General features: G+C 37.9%; 1 protein-coding gene across 1 annotated transcript; it reads left to right on the plus strand.

Annotated features, from left to right (window-relative positions):
- Window positions 1-1,095: 1,095 nt before the first annotated feature.
- On the plus strand, window positions 1,096-11,425 carry LOC123530897 (uncharacterized). Its single transcript, XM_053517177.1, has 9 exons — window positions 1,096-3,666; window positions 3,931-7,071; window positions 7,259-7,468; window positions 7,724-7,951; window positions 8,359-8,559; window positions 8,936-9,148; window positions 9,594-9,800; window positions 10,141-10,344; window positions 10,755-11,425. The coding sequence occupies exons 2-9, from the start codon at window positions 4,185-4,187 to the stop codon at window positions 11,414-11,416; spliced, it is 4,812 nt and encodes a 1,603-aa protein (XP_053373152.1). The 5' UTR covers window positions 1,096-3,666; window positions 3,931-4,184; the 3' UTR covers window positions 11,417-11,425.
- Window positions 11,426-19,679: the final 8,254 nt, after the last annotated feature.

A 19,679-nucleotide genomic window follows, 5' to 3' on the forward strand; every position in this document is an offset into this window, starting at 1 on the left:
CAGAATGTTACCTGAATCCGGCCCCGGGGAGGTGCCGGGACAGCGATAAGCGGACTTACTGGAGTTACAGTTCTAAGACAATGTCATGTAGACAGTTGTATGGTTGCTATAGTATACGGGATAGGAACGTTTTTCTAAGAAAAGACAGCTGTGATAGATCTTGCACTCCCGGGGTGGCCCCTGTAACCTCCACTATGCCCCCAGTTCCTGTCAGAGACGTAAACGTTGGTGAGGGATCAATTACTTGTACAGTGTAACTTCCGAAAACCGGACCTTCTGAAAACTGGAAACCTTTAAAAACCGCACGAAACTCAGGGTCCCGATTTTTTCTGTTCTTATTTATATTTATTTTTAACTTCTGAAAACCGGAACTTCCGAATTCTGAAAACCGGACGATTTTTGAAGGACTGTTTATATCTTAACACTAAAATTGACTTCCGAAAACCGAACAGCAAAATTTTTGCAGGATTAAATATGTCACCTGTTTATCCAAAAACGCTGTCAACATGTTCTTTTGTCTATTGGTCAGCAGCCCCTGTTTATTTTGACACGCTAGATAATCACAATGATCATTTGATGCAAAAGTAAGCAAGTAATCAGTGATTACTTTTATTTGTATTCATATTATGAAAACGTGATAAATTAAATATCTTAGTGTGAAAAACTTTTTTAATGTTTGAACGAAAGAAAGATAGGTGTTTTAGTTCATTTAGTTACATCGATTATACTATGCATTGTCAACATTAATGAAATGTTGACGAACTCCGAACTCCAAAAATGGTAAATGTAAGTGGAAAATATTTGGGTAAATGCTATTAATTAAGATATGTTTTTTTTTTTTTATATTTGTTATTTATGTATTTATCATCCTTAATGTTTGTAATTAATTAATAAATTAATTATTTACTTTTAATTAAACTGTAAAATTAAAAAGGATAATAATCTCCTTCATCCTACGTGTAAGAAAACAGAACTCTTGTGCACCAAGTCCACTTCGCCTACAAACTTTCAAACTTCTGAATTCCGGAAACTTCCAAAAACCGAACTTTTAGGCTGGTCCGGAGGTCGTTCGGTTTTCGGAAGTTACACTGTATATAGATATCTTAATATAATTAATATTATAGGTAAATGTTTTATTAAAACATTTTCAATCATTCTATCTACACCTTCATTCAATTATGGATTGTTTTATAAAAAAAGGGAATAAACAAAAACGAAACTACCTAGAATATCAGATATAGTATACTGGTTTTATTTAACTGTTATATATGTACTTTTATTACATACCTACAAATTTTCTGTCTTATATACTTCATGTATGCCACTAACGAATACAAAACCATGTCACGGTTTCTCTCTCATCGGATACGGAAAACGTTCTATTGGAAATCACGTAATGATGACGTCCCGGCGTTCCATGCGTCAAACTGTTCACCATTTCAAACGAGTTTTTATTCTTATTTATCTAAAACTTATAGAACGTTGATGTCAGTCCTTCATACATAACATAAGAACGATGATGTCAGTCCTTCATACGTAACATAAGAACGATGATGTCAGTCCTTCACACGTAACGTAAGAACGATGATGTCATTCCTTCACACATAACATAGTAAAGATTACGTCATTCCTTCACACATAACAGAAGAACAATGATGTCAGACCTTCATACGTAACATAAGAACGATGATGTTTAGTCCTTCATACGTAACATAAAAATGATCGGATGTCATTCCTTCACACGTAACATAAGAACAATGATGTCATTCATTCAACGTAACATAAGAATGATGATGTCAGTCCTTCACACGTAACGTAAGGACGATGATGACATTCCTTCTCACATAATATAAAATGATATCATTCCTTCAACGTAACATAAGAACGATGATGTCATTCATTCAAGGTAACATAAGAAGGTTGTCATTCCTTCACACATAACATAGTAAAGATTACGTCATTCCTTCACACATAACAGAAGAACAATGATGTCAGTCCTTCATACGTAACATAAGAACGATGATGTTAAGTCCTTCATATGTAACATAAAAATGATCGGATGTCATTCCTTCACACGTAACATAAGAACAATGTTGTCATTCATTCAACGTAACATAAGAATGATGATGTTAGTCCTTCACACGTAACGTAAGGACGATGATGACATTCCTTCTCACATAATATAAAATGATATCATTCCTTCAACGTAACATAAGAACGATGATGTCATTCATTCAAGGTGACATAAGAAGGATGTCATTCCTTCACACATAACATAGTAAAGATTACGTCATTCCTTCACACATAACAGAAGAACAATGATGTCAGTCCTTCATACGTAACATAAGAACGATGATGTTTAGTCCTTCATACGTAACATAAAAATGATCGGATGTCATTCCTTCACACGTAACATAAGAACAATGATGTCATTCATTCAACGTAACATAAGAATGATGATGTCAGTCCTTCACACGTAACGTAAGGACGATGATGACATTCCTTCTCACATTATATAAAACGATATCATTCCTTCAACGTAACATAAGAACGATGATGTCATTCATTCAAGGTAACATAAGAAGGTTGTCATTCCTTCACACATAACATAGTAAAGATTACGTCATTCCTTCACACATAACAGAAGAACAATGATGTCAGTCCTTCATACGTAACATAAGAACGATGATGTTTAGTCCTTCATACGTAACATAAAAATGATCGGATGTCATTCCTTCACACGTAACATAAGAACAATGATGTCATTCATTCAACGTAACATAAGAATGATGATGTCAGTCCTTCACACGTAACGTAAGGACGATGATGACATTCCTTCTCACATAATATAAAATGATATCATTCCTTCAACGTAACATAAGAACGATGATGTCATTCATTCAAGGTAACATAAGAAGGATGTCATTCCTTCACACATAACATAGTAAAGATTACGTCATTCCTTCACACATAACAGAAGAACAATGATGTCAGTCCTTCACACTTACGAAAAGAACGATGATGTCAGTTCTTCATACGTAACATAAGAACGATGATGTTTAGTGCTTCATACGTAACATAAAAATGATAGGATGTCATTCCTTCACACGTAACAGAAGGACGATGATGCCATTACTTCAAACGTAACGTAATAACAGTGATGTCATTCCTTCTCACATAATACAAGAACGATGATATGATTCCTTCACAGTTGTAATTTCTGCGACAGTTTATTCAGCCAGTGTTTAATTCAATGACGGTCTGCACACCCATTCAGACACAGTAATCTCGATATATAGATCAAACAAGTCGTGCCCGTCTTTCACGGTTCTTCATGTTTTTCACTTTTGCTTCTGTATTACCAGAAACTGCAATATAATATAGTCTGTGTGTTTAATTAATTGACGAACAACTCCTCTTAATACTTTTTGTGGCTCTCACTTAGACCATCACTGTACAATGTAATTTCAGAATGCCGTATCAATCCGTCACCAGGCCGTTGCCGGGAACAAGACCGCAGGACTTATTTCACCTACAGCGCAAAGACACATAGATGTACGCAGATCTACGGGTGCTATAGTATTAGAGATCGTAACGTATTCCTGACACGTGACCGGTGCAGACAAGGATGTTTCAAAAGTGACAAACCCCCGGATGTAGATGCCCGTATGTTTTGTTTAACTTTTAAGACTACAAATGGCCATTTCTTTCTTTATAACCCTTCTTTTTGATACGGGAAACTTGGAATAGACATCGCCTGCTCTCTTTGTGTGTCTGCAATGGGTGTTATTCGGTAAGGGTATGGACATAAAGTTACAAAGCATTTACATTTATGTGCATGAATTTCGCTAACCTCGTTCATTCAGTCAATTTATACAAAATTAATGCATTTTAAGAGGATGGTCTATTGTTTATAATCAAATATTTCAGAATGTGCGATAAATCCGTCACCAGGTAATTGTGCCGCGAACCAGCGAAGAAATTACTACAGTTATAGCTCAAAAACTTCAACATGTGTACAAATATACGGCTGTTATAGTGTCCGAGATAGGAATGTATTCTTTACACGAGCTGGTTGTCGGCGTCATTGTGTAACTCCGAGGATTAAGCCACCGGTAGAAACTAATTCTCAGACAAAGACTGAAACCAATTTTGTCGATGTTCGAAATACTGATATAACTAACATGATTGATGTCAGAAATAGCGGGAAAACGAACATGGTCGATGTCAGAAATGGCGGAAGTACGAATATGGTAGATGTTAGAAATGGCGGTAGAACGAATATGGTCGATGTCAGAAATGGAAGAACAAATATGGTCGATGTCAGAAATGGTGGAAGTACAAAGATGGTCGATGTCAGGAATGGCGGAAGAACGAATATGGTCGATGTCAGGAATGGCGGAAGTACGAATATGGTAGATGTTAGAAATGGCGGTAGAACGAATATGGTCGATGTCAGAAATGGAAGAACGAATATGGTTGATGTCAGAAATGGTGGAAGTACAAAGATGGTCGATGTCAGAACGAATATGGTCGATGTCAGGAATGGCGGAAGTACGAATATGGTAGATGTTAGAAATGGCGGTAGAACGAATATGGTCGATGTCAGAAATGGAAGAACGAATATGGTCGATGTCAGAAATGGTGGAAGTACAAAGATGGTCGATGTCAGGAATGGGGGTAGAACAAACATGGTGGATGTTAGAAATGGCGGTAAAACTAACATGGTCGATATCAGAAATGGCGGAAGAACAAATATGGTAGATGTAAGAAATGGCGGGAGAACGAATATGGTCGATGTCAGAAATGGTGGGAAAACTAACATGGTAGATGTAAGAAATAATGGGAGATCAAACATGGTGGATGTCAGAAATGGTGGGAACACTAACATGGTCGATGTCAGAAATGGCGGGAGAACGAATATGGTAGATGTCAGAAATGGAGGGAAAACTAGCATGGTAGATGTAAGAAATAATGGGAGATCAAACATGGTGAATGTCAGAAATGGCGAGAAAACTAACATGGTCGATGTCAGAAATGGCGGGAGAACGAATATGGTAGATGTCAGAAATGGAGGAAAAACTAGCATGGTAGATGTAAGAAATGGTGGGAGAACAAACATGGTCGATGTCAGAAATAACGGGAGAAAGGATATGGTCGATGTCAGAAATGGTGGAAGAACGAAAATGGTAGATGTTAGAAATGGCGGAAGAACGAGTATGGTTGATGTAAGAAATACAGGGAGTAGCGGTAATATGGTTGATATAAGAAGAGGTGGTGGCTTGACAATGACTGATATTAGAAATGGCAAGACGTCCAATATGAATGATATCAGAAATAGCGGACGTACAAATATGGTCGATGTGAGAACCAGCGGTACTTCAAATATGGTAGACGTCAGAAAGCCGGGAACAAACATGGTTGATATTAGAAGTGATGCCCCAATATCTAATATGATTGATATCCGAGGAAAGGGTAATATGGTGGATGTTAGAGGTAATGGTGGCTCTTCCATGGTCGACCTAAGGAATGGTGGTTCTCAAAATATGGTTGACGTGCGAAACTCTCGAACAACGAATATGGTAGATGTTAGAGGCACAGGAGGTTCTAACATGGTAGATGTGAGACAAGGAACGTCTGGATCATCAATGGTTGATGTTAGAAACGTTGCCGGAAGTCAGACTGGTACAAGGTTTGTTGATGTACGTGGCGGTCAGACCGGTACAAATTTAATTGATATCCGAGGAAGGAAGATTAATGCCGGAATGGTCGACATCCGTGGTGGACAAACTAGACCCGGAATGACTGACATTCGAGGTGGACAGGCCAATGGTGGAATGGTTGACATCCGTGGTGGGCAGGTTAGTGGCGGAATGGTTGACATCCGTGGTGGACAGGCTAATGCAGGAATGGTTGACATCCGTGGCGGACAAACGGGTAGTGGAATGGTTGACATCCGTGGCGGACAGGCGGGTAGTGGAATGGTTGACATCCGTGGCGGACAAACGGGTAGTGGAATGGTTGACATCCGTGGCGGACAAACGGGCAGTGGAATGGTTGACATCCGTGGTGGACAGACTAATACTGGGATAGTTGACATACGAGGGGGTCAGACTGGCAACAGAATGGTGGACATCCGTGGGGGACAAACTGGAAGTGGCATGACTGACATACGTGGCACACAGACAAGTAATAGAATGGTTGACATCCGTGGCGGACAGACTGGTAATGGCATGGTTGACATTCGTGGGGGACAGACAAGTAATGGAATGGTTGACATCCGTAGTGGACAGACCGGTAGTGGCATGGTTGACATCCGTGGTGGACAGACTGCTGGCGGCATGGTTGACATTCGTGGTGGACAGACTGGTGGTGGTATGGTTGACATTCGTGGTGGACAAGCTGGTGGCGGCATGGTTGACATCCGTGGTGGACAGACTGGTGGTGGTATGGTTGACATCCGTGGTGGACAGACTGATGGCGGCATGGTTGACATCCGTGGTGGACAGACTGGTGGTGGTATGGTTGACATCCGCGGGAGACAGACTGATGGCGGCATGGTTGACATCCGTGGTGGACAGACTGGTGGTGGTATGGTTGACATCCGCGGGGGACAAACGGGTAGCGGAATGGTTGACATCCGTAGTGGACAGGTTACTACTGGAATGGTTGATATCCGTGGGGGACAGACTGGAATTGGCATGGTTGACATTCGCGGGGGACAGTCCGGAAGTGGCATGGTTGACATCCGAGGCGGACAGACCGGAAGTGGCATGGTTGACATTCGTGGTGGACAGACCGGAAGTGGCATGGTTGACATCCGTGGTGGTCAGACCAGTTCCGGGATGGTCGACATCCGCGGTGGACAGACCGGCAGTGGCATGGTTGACATCCGCGATGGACAGACTGGGACTGGAATGGTTGACGTCAGAGACAAACAGCAAAACATGATTGATATCAGAAAAGGATCTGCTACAACAGACACCCGGCCTCAGGTTAACCCGTTAGATCCGCAGTCATTAACGGATTTACCAATTATCAACATAGAGCCAGGAATTAGAATCGCTAGAGGTATGAACTTCATTATAAAGTTTTTGAACTAAACCTTAACATTTTGTTTTACAGATGAGTGACTTTTTTAACTGTCTAACATAATCTGCGCTGATCAGCAAGTCTAAATTTAATGATATTTGACGGTATTAAATGGACGCCAAGAACAAAAGACTCATGTAGATGATACGTTTATCATTTCTTTCAGAGTGCATGATCAACCCAACTCCAGGATTCTGTCTTGAGAATCAACGAAAGACATTCTGGACATTCAGCACGAAGACAAACAGCTGCACGAGAATCATGGGTTGTTTCGATATTCACGATAGAAACACGTGGTTAACGTTACAGGGATGTAGAAGAAATTGTTTCAAGAATGACAGCGCGGTTGAAGACAACAGCGGAGTACTGCCACTAGGTATTTTTTATATTTTTTTTCATGTTTTGTTTACAGTTCATCTTAGCACCTATTTTGTTTTATTTTAAGCTAATGTCTTTGTAATACAGTAGTATTGACCATACTGTGATGTAAAATCGGTCAACTAAACTTCAAAGAGCTTGAAGCGTTGGTTCTGTCGTCCCAAGAAAATTTTGATAATGCCTCCAAATGAACATGTCGGAATGTCACGACATGGCTGACATAATATAACGATAAAATACATATTTTATTCAGAATGTCAGCTAAATCCTACGCCTGGGCGCTGCCTTCCCAGTGACGAACATACTGTATGGGTATACAACACAAAGCTTGGAGCGTGCACACAGATAACGGGATGTTACGACTTCCACGACCGGAACGTCTGGTCCTCACGTGATAGATGCAGGACCAAATGTCGGGTCAGCTCGTCTATCATTGCACCGGAAATGCCACAAGACCTTGAAGGGCTTCGTATTCATCCAGGTATAAAGATAATCTTAAACAGTTTAGTAATGAATATAAGTGTCCGGCCCTAGCAGCTTGAAAATTAGATAAAACATGAAACAATTAAACCGATTTATTAGATCTATTATATGTGTACACGGACTTACCCTTAACCCTTACCCTGCTGGGGTCAAGTGATTATGCCTTTGAGACCAGTGCAGACCAAGATCAGCCTGCACTTCCGTGCAGGCTGATCATGGTCTGCACTGTTCGCTATTCAGTCAGTAAATTTTCAGTGAACACCCGTTCAAATAATAAGTGGTAATGCCCAAATTGAATGATGGACCAGTCTATTAAAGAAATTTAGCAAGCTAAGGGTTAATGAAACTTATCTACATATGTCTTCACTGTTGTTGCATTGCCGGTTCCATCGTATTAATTTTTAGAATGTCACATAAACCCGTCTCCTGGAAGATGTCTGGAGAATCAGCAGAAGACATTCTGGACGTTCAGTAGTAAAACAAGCGCATGCACGAGAATCACGGGCTGTTACAACATCCGAGACAGGAACACGTGGAGAACTCGTAAAGAATGCAGAGGGAGCTGTTACGTTAACGCAAGTGACGTCTCGTTTGCAAAACCATTAGGTACACACCTTGTCTATAAATATAGCCATTTTCTTTCCCTCTGTACTAGTTTTTAGTTAAAGTTAACAGAGATGCATCTCTGTATAAACATTTCTTAGATTTTAGCAGGATGTTCTCTTCCGAGGTTGTGCTTGTAAAACAAAACCACTAAAACCACGAATCTGTAAAAATATATATATTTCTTTATAGAGAGTTTCTTGACTTTTACATATATCTGAATTATCCGGAAATAGGTGAGACTTTTCACGGATGCGAAATTAGCGAAAATTGGTCTGTTTTGAATACTGGTACTGTTACAGTTTGTAGGTCCAGTATATAATTAAGACAAAAGAAAGCATAGATTTTACAGAAATCAAAATCATGTTTCTATCAACAGAATGCAAACTTGTTCCGTCTCCTGGCCGATGTCTGGACAGTCAGAAGAAATCTGTCTATACATACAGCGATAAACTAGGTGTTTGTGTCGAGATCACAGGTTGCTACGATTTCCACGATAGAAATGTATGGAGGACCGTTGAGGCTTGCAATGAACGATGCCATGTCAATGTTTCTGTGCTTCTAGATCTGTCTAATTACGATATAGCACAGGGTAAGACCTTTTCTTCTTATTTTCCGGCAAGATGTGCAATTTAAATTAGGTTTAGATTTTTTCTCGTTAAAATGCCAGTCGTAAAAATAAGAACGATAAAACATATTTGAAACAGTCGCACTTTTTTTATTTCACTGATAAATTATTGAAAAGAGTTTTCTGGAATATAGAGCGTATTAAGTATTTCTTGTTATAGCAGTTCGTAGTTCGTAATTGCCTAATGGACAAAACAAACTGGTATCTTACAATAATTTTGAAAATACGTGTATCGCCATAACAAAATATTATCAAGAACATGCATCATCTGCATTAGAAATTATGTGCCAAATGAACACAAATTTGCAAAAATTAGTTTAGATATAATATAGCTGAAATACCCATAGACAAATTGACGAACGCAGTCATCACGTGATCGATAATTTTTAACGTCTGATTTTTTTTTCAGGATGCCAGCTAAATCCCACCCCTGGTCGCTGTATGGAGAGTCAGAAAAGGTCGTTTTATACCTTCAGTAAGAAGGCGGGTGGGTGTGTAGAGATATACGGCTGTTACACCATCAATGACCGAAATGTTTGGTATACCAGAAACGGTTGCAGAAATAGTTGCCTTTTACCAAAAACAGGCTCTGGAACACTTCCGGATGTCTCAAGAAGTAAGATTGTCTGGTCTATTTCTTATAGATCATTAGTTAATTTCAGTTGATTCTCGTTTCAGATCAAAAGCAGACGACTAGAGACTTTATTCTGACGTCTAACTGCAGTCAAATCTTTGCCGACGAAATCAGAGCAGTATAAGTTAACTGAACCCTAATGTTGATTTGAGCCTATCTACAAATACGTTGGCTGATGAACACCGTTATCCTAATTTTCATTAATTTTATTCTTGTGACAACTTTGTAATGATGCTAGCACTACTCATTGTTTTAAAATAAAACACTTTTACTAACATGCCAAGTTTGTTTCGATAGAAATATAATTCTGTTCATATTTTAGCGTGTTTGCGACCACCAATTCAAAGACCTTGCTTGCCGAACCAGCGACAGGAATGGTATAGCTATGATATAAACACGGGCGCGTGTGAAAGAATACAAGGTTGCTATCGAATAGCAGACCAGAATGTTTTCATGAGCCGTCGACAGTGCGAGTTGGGCTGTCACAACAGACAACCAGAGTACACCATCGGAGGTATAGCTAGAGGTAGGATAGTAAAGCATTATTAAAAATCTCACTTTCCAGGGAACCGCATACATTGTGACGTCAGGAGTAAACTGCACTGACAAGCATTGCCGTTTTTAAGAGAGTGCATACTGCTTTATTCTCGTTGTTGTTTAATTAAATCCGTTTCACTTATTGTAATTAAGCAAATAATTTAAAAATGAATATGTGCATTAATTATTATTTTCATTATATGAGCAATAAAAAAATGAATGTAGTCAAACCTGCATTAAGCGGCCAGCCGAAGGAGAGCCAAGTTGAAACTAGACCAAAAATTCAATTTGGTAAGTTGCTTAACGTAATTGTTTGTTTAATATAGGTGGTCGCTAAGGCAGGTTCAACTATATTCAGAATCAAAATATTCAAATAAAAAATATTTGTATCTTTTACAGAGTGTCGTCTTAATCCCACACCGGGTGTATGCCGACAAGACGAACGAAGATCGTACTGGAGCTATAGCCAGAAGACCGGAACCTGCGTGGAGTTGACCGGATGTTACACTATTCGCGACAGAAATGTCTGGTTAAGCAGAGAAATGTGTAGAAACAATTGCATAAAGAGGGAAATCGAACCTCGTAGTAATGTAATTCCTAATTTCTTAGCCGGTGGTTCGAATGGAATTAATGGGATTGAAATAAATGGCTTTCGTAGAGGTAGGCGTGGGCGTATTCTTACACGCAACATGAATCGCAACGCTCCACTTCTAAACCAGGTCCGAGACGTAACTGTTTCTGAAGAAAACCAGTCACGTGATATCACAGCTACCGGAAGTGGAACAACATTTGAATCAAACCCGACGACACGTGACTCAACTGCGGCCGGAAGCGGAAATACACCACGTGACGTAACGGTTACACGCGACAGTCAAGGTCGGGAGATTGTTGTGTCGGATGTAGTTGTTACAAAAGTAGACACTTTCGATATCAGTGTACAGAATGCTGGTGCACCGCAGACCCCTCCCTCACCACCGCCTATACCCCCTGCACAAGATGCAGGAAGAATGCCTTCTAGTAGAGTAGTGGCTAACCTGTTCATGCTAAATGCTATAGAATAATAAAACATTTTCATAGGTTTTAGAGTGCAGTAAGTCACATTAATGGCAACAGTAAACAGTACTGAAGTTTTCCAGATTTTTGCGTTGTTGCGTAACTGATAGATTTTTTGTTTGTTTCTAATGTTATTTACTAGACCTGCTTTAACATGTGTGATTATTATAAAATACAACAAAGGGCGAGGAGGTCGGGTGTGCAAATGAACGTTGTAAATACACAAATGTTTAATAAAAATTGGCGAATGTCGACATTTTCAGCTTCTGATAGTGGTATAACTTGCGATGCCTGAAAGTAATGCTTTTAAAACACAAAAATATAAAAATACATTTAAATTCTCCAAACCTCTTACAGTTTTCAAAAGATCAAATCTTAAAGAAAAGTCCCATTATGGAGAGAATTTGCACACATTGTCGGGACAAGAATTTACCGTGTCCGGTTTAGGAGTTATGGTCCTTTGAAATTTTACAAGTGAAAGGCTGGTTTGAACAACTCCTCCGGCAGTTTTCAAGGGATCTGACCCAACCTTACAGCAGTGTATTACTATGAACTCTAAAGTGAACTTTAGTGCATGTTTTCAGAATATACATAAACCATACCCGTTTTAAGAGTTATCGCCCTTTATATGTTTACAAAATGCTATTATCTGCTATACGGACGACTCCTGTAATAGGGTTCTAGGCCAAACAAATTGAATTGCATTGTTATTTAGTTAACTTGCGCATATTTTCATGATGTCCATGTACTACCGTATATCCGAAAATAAACGGCCCATAATAAACGCACACCAATCAATTTTTCTGCAATAATCTTAACCAGCGAATTTCCGCATGTTGTAAGGATTTACACGTTCTACCGTCACGGTGTAACTTATTTTAACAACCAAATAAGCGTACCTCCTTCTAATTACCAAAAATAAATCTTTTAGTTCTGTCATACTCTTTTAAATTTTTGTTTTGTTTTGATAAACGTTAAGATACATTTAAACCATAACTTACCAGTATGACTTGCCAAACTCATCCCCGTTCATTATTTTTGCCACCGGTGTCAAAGTCCTTCAGGCCGTCCGTTACTTCGTCCGTCACACTCTCTTACAGTTTCCATCCAATTCCAATGAAACTTGGTATTCTTCTTCAACATTTTGATGCACGCTCTGTTTCCAGGATATATTCAAGGGGGTTATATTTCAGTTTACTGATAGCTCTTGTATTCATTTGCTAATGGATATACAGGCGATCATGTAAACCGAGAGTAGTGTCTCATATTCAAAGATATGACTTGATTCCAATGATTTCGTTTTCATAACTGTATTGATGTCTGTAAATACAATGTACCCAGCACGTTAATGGTGCTTTAGATTTGTGAAACGTGTTTGTATGTGAATTTATTATAAAAAAAATACGTGCTAACTGGTTTTGTATTTGTATTTATCTGTTCCTTCGTTGCACCTTTTTTCAAAGTTTTAGAACGGGAAGCATTTAGTCACCGCTTCGTCCGCCCATCTGTCCCACCATTCTTGTCCGCACTATTCCTCAGCAACCACTAGCTTGATTTAAACGACACTTCATGGAAAGCTTCACTATCAATACTGCCAGGTCGGATTATTTATATGAAAACTTTTCGCTTCTTGGATCCATGTTACGTTTATGATACTATTCTGAAAAATCGGCGTATCTAAGGAACCTAAAATATTTTCTTGAGCGTTAATATTACGTTACAAAACATTAATTCGGTACGTGGGAGACACCTAGCTAGCTCTGCAATACCTACACGGACCTAGGAAAGCCCTCCTAGAACATATTCGTTAAATGATTAGATGAGGCGTTTTAAATTGCTTTAGTGTATAATAACAATAATTATGATAATAATAATATCTTCAGCCTTATTATCAATATTACATTTTTGTGTTATCATTATAATTTATTTAAAATTATGTTGTTGTTCTTATTATTACTATTATTATTGTCATCATTTTTATTACGAGTCATAATATCATTATCATCATTATTAAGATTATCCTTATAATTTATCATTGTTTTGCTATTATTATTATTATTTTTGCATCATCATCATCGTCATCACTATCATTATTGTTATTATTATCATCATTATAATATTCGTTTATTTATTTATTATTATTATCATTTGCATCATCGTCATCACTATCATTTTTGTTATTATTATCATTATTATAATTATTTTTTATTTATTTGTTATTATGATTGTTATCATTATAATAAAACTCTTAGCAAAACACATATAGATCTATATGCTTCCATAAACGTTGTGTGTAATTCCTATGTTCAAGTGTGCTGTTATCTTAGATCACATTAAGACCTTCAACAATCGTGCTATAAAGTTTGATGATCAACAAGCGATCATTATGTATCGATCGGAAACCACATTTAGTCTCAGGATGACTGTAACCTTGACCTTTAACCTAGGGACCGTAACCAATTTGTATTTTCTTCTGACAGAGTGCAAGCATTCCTATGAAGTTTGATCACTGCCGGCCAATGTGTTCTCAGTTATTTCCAGTATTAAGGTCGTTGTGAACTAGACCATCAACTGTCTGACTTCGAAACGATAGGGTGATGTAAGGATCACAATCATTGGTTAACGGTAAGCCGAAGCGTTCACCAGTTATTGAATGGAAACCATTTCAGACAAACAACATGTTATATGAAGGTATCCTGTTTTGTACCCTCACACTCTCTAGTGATTGGTCGAGTAGAAACCGTGTTCAGTCTCAAAACCAGTCTGTCCGTGATCTTTAACCTTCAGGGTCCTAAAATATTGCGGGTCATCTACATCATCCTATGGAATTAGGCCATTGTATGCCGAAACGTTCTCGAATTATCTAAAGAAGTCTTTGTGACCTTTAACCTACTAACTCAAAATGTACTGAATTAACGTGTTTTTTTTCTTTCTATACAAAACATACAGAGAATGTAAAAATAATATTTTTTAGGGATGGGAACGAATGTTCGAATATTCGAATATTCGAAAATCAGTCGAATATTCGAATATGAAAATCAAATTCGAATATTCGTAAATTATTGTATTTTTTTTTCAAAATAAGTATCATTGATTTTGGACAATATGAGCATGCTAATTTCACAGAATAAAACCATGTCATGTTAGTTTATCACGTATCAAAAGATGTCCAATTAACAAGAAAATAGCAATGCATAATTGGCAGGGGCCATCGTTACTTATTAACAGTTTGCAACAGGCGTCAATGTGTCAGATGCATGTCAAAAGATGTCCAATTAACAAGAAAATTGCAATGCATAATTACTTGGGGTCATCGCTACGGATTAACAGTTTGTGTTAGGCGTAAATGTGATATCTTTTTATCTTTTGTTCATTTTTATTGGCGCCTGTTTTATGTAACAAGTTGTAGAATTTTTTTTTTCGAAAACAATACCAAACGTATAGATATTGTCGATTTTTTTCACAATATTTTGTACGACGTTTCAGGCTATCCGCAGAATCGGTTTTCACCCGCAATCGGCCGTATTCTAATTAAATTTTGAAGTAGTTAATAATAAAATCAAGAAAAACGTATAATTGATGCACAAGTTCATGTTGAAGGAGCTTTTAAGTCTGCCTTACTTGCATTTTACACGACGATTTTTACACGCCGATTGAAATTTTTCAAAATGGCGGCGGTAATACAACAGCGCGTCACGTGTTTAAATGGGACGACCTGCTATTTTTAGATAAAATTGTGACGGTCTAAATTATAATCGTTTTGATTTTTTGTATCATTTTGAAGCTAAAACACTGAATTAGTTAAATATGTTCATGATTATACTGACAGAATCGTGAAGTAAAACGCTAGGATCGGCGGGTTTCCCTATGTAGGATCGGGTTACCCGAAACAAACATTTTTTCGGCCTTATTTACGATGATCCACGCTTTAAACAAATGAATACGTTGTGTATATGCCAATCACTTAATAAGAATTTAAAGCTTCCATTAAAACTAACCGAATATTCGAATATATTCGAATATGGCAAACCGAATATTCGAATATTGATTTCAGTATTCGTTCCCATCCCTAAAAAATATATAACTAAACAAATAAAACGGGAATGGGTGACCTAGCCACTAAATACAATGAAGTAAGAAAAAAATACATAATAACAAATACAATAAAAAGATGAAAAATATCGATAAAAATAATATTTATATGAGCCGTGCCATGAGAAAACCAACATAGTGGCTTTGCGCGGATGCGCAGGCTGGTCTGGATCCATGCTGGTCGCAAAGCCACTATGTTGGTTTTCTCATGGCACGGCTAAATTATGGAAAATTCAATGTGTATAAGTCACGATTATGAAGGATGCACTGTATACGTATTTCAGCAATGGTATTGTGTGTGCTGGTGGACAGGAAACTGAAATGCGTAGATCAGTATATTTTAAAGATGTATCTGCATTAGAAACATATTTCAAACCATTTCACTTCTACTTAAATACTGAATAATAAGAAACAAAAAGCGTCAGTAAAATACGTACTTGTATTTCTGTAAACTACAGTTGTCCTTATCAACGTAACGTTGTTGCACCGATGTTACTAACGTTATAACGCTCATTACGTAAGACGTAACGTTCGACAAGAAAAAAACAGAGTTGAATTTTTCGACACATCTTATAACAGTTTTTAATTTGTATAGATTAAGACATTGTCAGATCATGTTAATAACCTGGTTATCTAGTTGAGTTTCTTATAAGTTATTTGGATAAATGGAGGCGGACATACTCCATCATAGATCAGAGAACGCTTTTATTTTCATTTCATACCATCTTGATAATGGATCTTTTTTTTTGTAGAAAAATAAACCTAAAAGAAACATTCCTGTGAAATTATTTCAGAATCTGTCCAGACGTTTAGGATATCTCACAAGATTGTTTTCTATCTTTAGCTCTGATACCCTTATTGCAGACAAACGAAATTATTTGAATAAGTTTGTCACAGGACCATCCTAGGAGCTTCTATGCTATGGTTCATAAATTTTCTGTAAATGGTTTCAGACGGAATGTTCGAAGAAAAAGGGAATTGTCGGATGAGGCTGAACAATGAGTCATCGAAAAGCTGTTTTGAATTGTAGAGGGACATACCCAATAATTATTTAGATTATAAATAAATGCTATAACTCTTTTTTTTTTATGTAATTTATATTTTCTTTTTCAGTAGAAAATGCACGTTCAAATGATACCGAAATTTATGAGCTTACAAAGCATCAATATTTGATATATTTTGATAGTAATCTGAAATAAAGAACTTGCTTACTTTTCGACCCGATGCAAAGGTTCTGCTTCAAGCAGAGAAGTTCAGGTCTTTTCAAGACCATCCCATGAAAGCCAAGCTAGATGGCTACACAAAAAATCGGCTCAAACGTAGCAGCTTCGTACATGAGGCAAAGAAACTCAACCGAGAGTTCAAAACTGAGCTGAGCATACCAACGACTCCCCTAGGTAGTGAAGACATTATAAACCCCCTAGCGAATGATCTGTCCTCAGTGACTGCGAGACTTGCTGTTCCTCGTCTTGACCGCGGGAAGCAAGAGGATGAAGGCATTCGGAAGAGCCTCACACTTGCTATGACCAATGAAGACTATCCTCCGGAATCATGGACTCATGTCTATACAGACGAATCAGCCACATGCGCCGTCAAAGATGGAGGAGGAGGAGTTTTCATTCAATACCCATCTGGCAAGAGAGAAACACTACATGCAGCCACAGGAAAACACTGCAGCAATTTCAAGGAAGAGATTGAAGCACTCATGAAGGCCGTCTCAATGGTTGAAGACTCGGCCGAAGAAAGCTCCTCAATCGTCTTTCTCACAGATGCGCTGTCTGTCATGGAAGCTCTGATCAACAATAAAGCTCCGCAGCTAGCCAGGAGAATGCAGAGCCTGAGTATAACCTGCAAAGTAGCACTTCAGTGGATTCCATCCCATTGTTGACTTGCAGGCAATGAAGAGGCAGACAAGCTGGCTAAGCTAGGAGCTCAGTCAGAACAACCAACAGAACCTGTGATTTACAAGGAGAAAGTCACCATCATCAAGGCACTAACGAGACCAAGGATGGAGGAAGATGCTTTTCATCTTCTTGATCGGTCTGAACAAGTGATGATGGTCAGGCTCCGCTCAGGGCACAACAAGCTCAATGCTCACATGTACAAGAAATACAGACTGGCATCATCGCCAACTTGTCCATGTGGTGAGGAAGATCAGACTGCGGAGCATATACTTCAGAGATGTAAAAGGCATGACCAGGAGCGAGCTGCGACTTGGTCGATAGATACCTCAATTCACCAGAAACTGTATGGAGGCAGAGGATCTGCGGCAAACCACAAGTTTCATCGAGGCTACTGGTCTGACAGTGTAGTCGCAAACGACAAGAAGAAGAAGGACCCGATACCTTAAAACAAATTGAGCCGCGCCATCAGAAAACCAACATAGTGCGTTTCCGACCAACCGCGCAGTCTGGTCAGGATCCATGCTGTTCGCTAATGCTTTCTTTCATTGTAATAAGCTTTGAAAGCGAACAGTATGGATCCTGACCAGACTGCACGGATGCGCAGGCTGGTCTGGATCCATGCTGGTGGCAAACTTACTATGTTGGTTTTCTCATGGCGCGGCTCAATTAATGAAATAGATCAATCTCACATTTTCCTAAATTAATGATATTACATGTACACATGTTATAAATAATTAACACGTTATATGTAGAACACGAAAGCTTTAAGCAAAACAATCCAAGCTTAATTTTCTTTTTTTTTCAAGTAACAATTCTCCTTTTATAAAAAATGTCCTTTTATAAATTAAAATGATATTTATTGCTATAAACAAAACAAGATAATATTTATTGAATTAGCCATCTCCACAAGATGAGGAAGGTACATTCTCTCAATAAACAATGAAAACAATCAGCGTTGTTACACCTCAGAATGGTAGCATCGCATTTTGGTAGTTACTACCAAATTGGTATCGACAAAATGCAATGCAAGGGTACATATCATGTATTAAGAAATGGAACGTATTTTTGTAGTTTTTTCTACATCAGGGATTGTGCTCATTTTTACATTACGCACAAAAGAACGAGATAAATGGAGGGAATGTCTCCTGTTACACCTCAAAATGGTAGAAACGCATTTTGGTAGTTGCTACCATATTGGTATCGACAAAATGCGTTGCAAGGGTACACATGATGTATTAAGGAATGGAACGTATTTTGTTAGTTTTGTTTTCTACATCAGGGACTGTGCTCATTTCTACATTGCACACACAAGAAAGAGAAAAAAGAAGTAATGTCTCCTGTTACACCTCAAAATGGTAGAAACGCATTTTGGTAGTTGCTATCAAATTGGTATCGACAAAATGCGTTGCAAGGGTACATATGATGTATTAAGGAATGGAACGTATTTTGGTAGTTTTTTCTACATCAGGGATTGTGCTCGTTTAAAAAATACTTCCCTTTAGCTTTGGGATAGATTTAATCAGTGTATTTGTGACGAGCATATTATGTGACAATGTTGCACTCTTTTTTGATTCTGTGAAAACTGACAAGCCTGTTTCATTTGTCCATTCGTCACAAAATATTCTTTTTGTTAATCATGAGATTATTAATAATACCGTTTTGCGTTGCATGTGTACATATCCAACGCATCTTGGTATATACTACATTTTTGTAAACTATCAAATTGCGTTGAGTGTAATGCATTTTGGTAGTGACTGCCAAAAATGCGTTGCTACTATTTTGAGGTGCAACACAACGTAAACAAACTAAAACAAGATATTATGAATGTGGAATATATGTGTTTTGAAAAAAAACCCGGCCATGTGATATGATGAATCTTGGCAATATTCTTAGACTGTATGCGAAAACTTTATCAGATATTATATCAATACTATAGAGAGTTATATATCAATACCATATGTTGCAATTTAATAATGTTGTCTAACTGTCCTAGAGGCAAAACGCTTGTTTTCATTTTACACTACAGCCACGTTTTAATTAAGGAAATGAATATTGTAATATAACTATTCGTGTACAATTATAAATATTATTAGTATGGAAATATATAGAAAAATATATTAGTTTTGGGGGATTATTTCCTGATAATCCGCTTACTTGGATCAATATTCATATATAAGAGAATGCCGTACAGATTTCGTATAGTATCAGGTCAAACTAAGGAGATAATGTTTTATGAGTCTACATCTGCCACCATGAGGTCATATTCTGACAAAAA

The sequence above is a fragment of the Mercenaria mercenaria genome, chromosome 11 (assembly GCF_021730395.1).
Source record: "Mercenaria mercenaria strain notata chromosome 11, MADL_Memer_1, whole genome shotgun sequence".
NCBI lineage: Eukaryota > Metazoa > Mollusca > Bivalvia > Venerida > Veneridae > Mercenaria > Mercenaria mercenaria.

What these genes read in the sequence shown, in the direction of transcription:
- LOC123530897 (XM_053517177.1), top strand. Translation starts at nt 4,185, where the DNA reads ATGATTGATGTCAGAAATAGCGGGAAAACGAACATGGTCGATGTCAGA. An exon ending in CTCGTTTGCAAAACCATTAG is followed by an intron (nt 8,560 to 8,935) that starts GTACACACCTTG and finishes TTCTATCAACAG; the next exon opens with AATGCAAACTTGTTCCGTCT. An exon ending in TAATTACGATATAGCACAGG is followed by an intron (nt 9,149 to 9,593) that starts GTAAGACCTTTT and finishes TTTTTTTTTCAG; the next exon opens with GATGCCAGCTAAATCCCACC.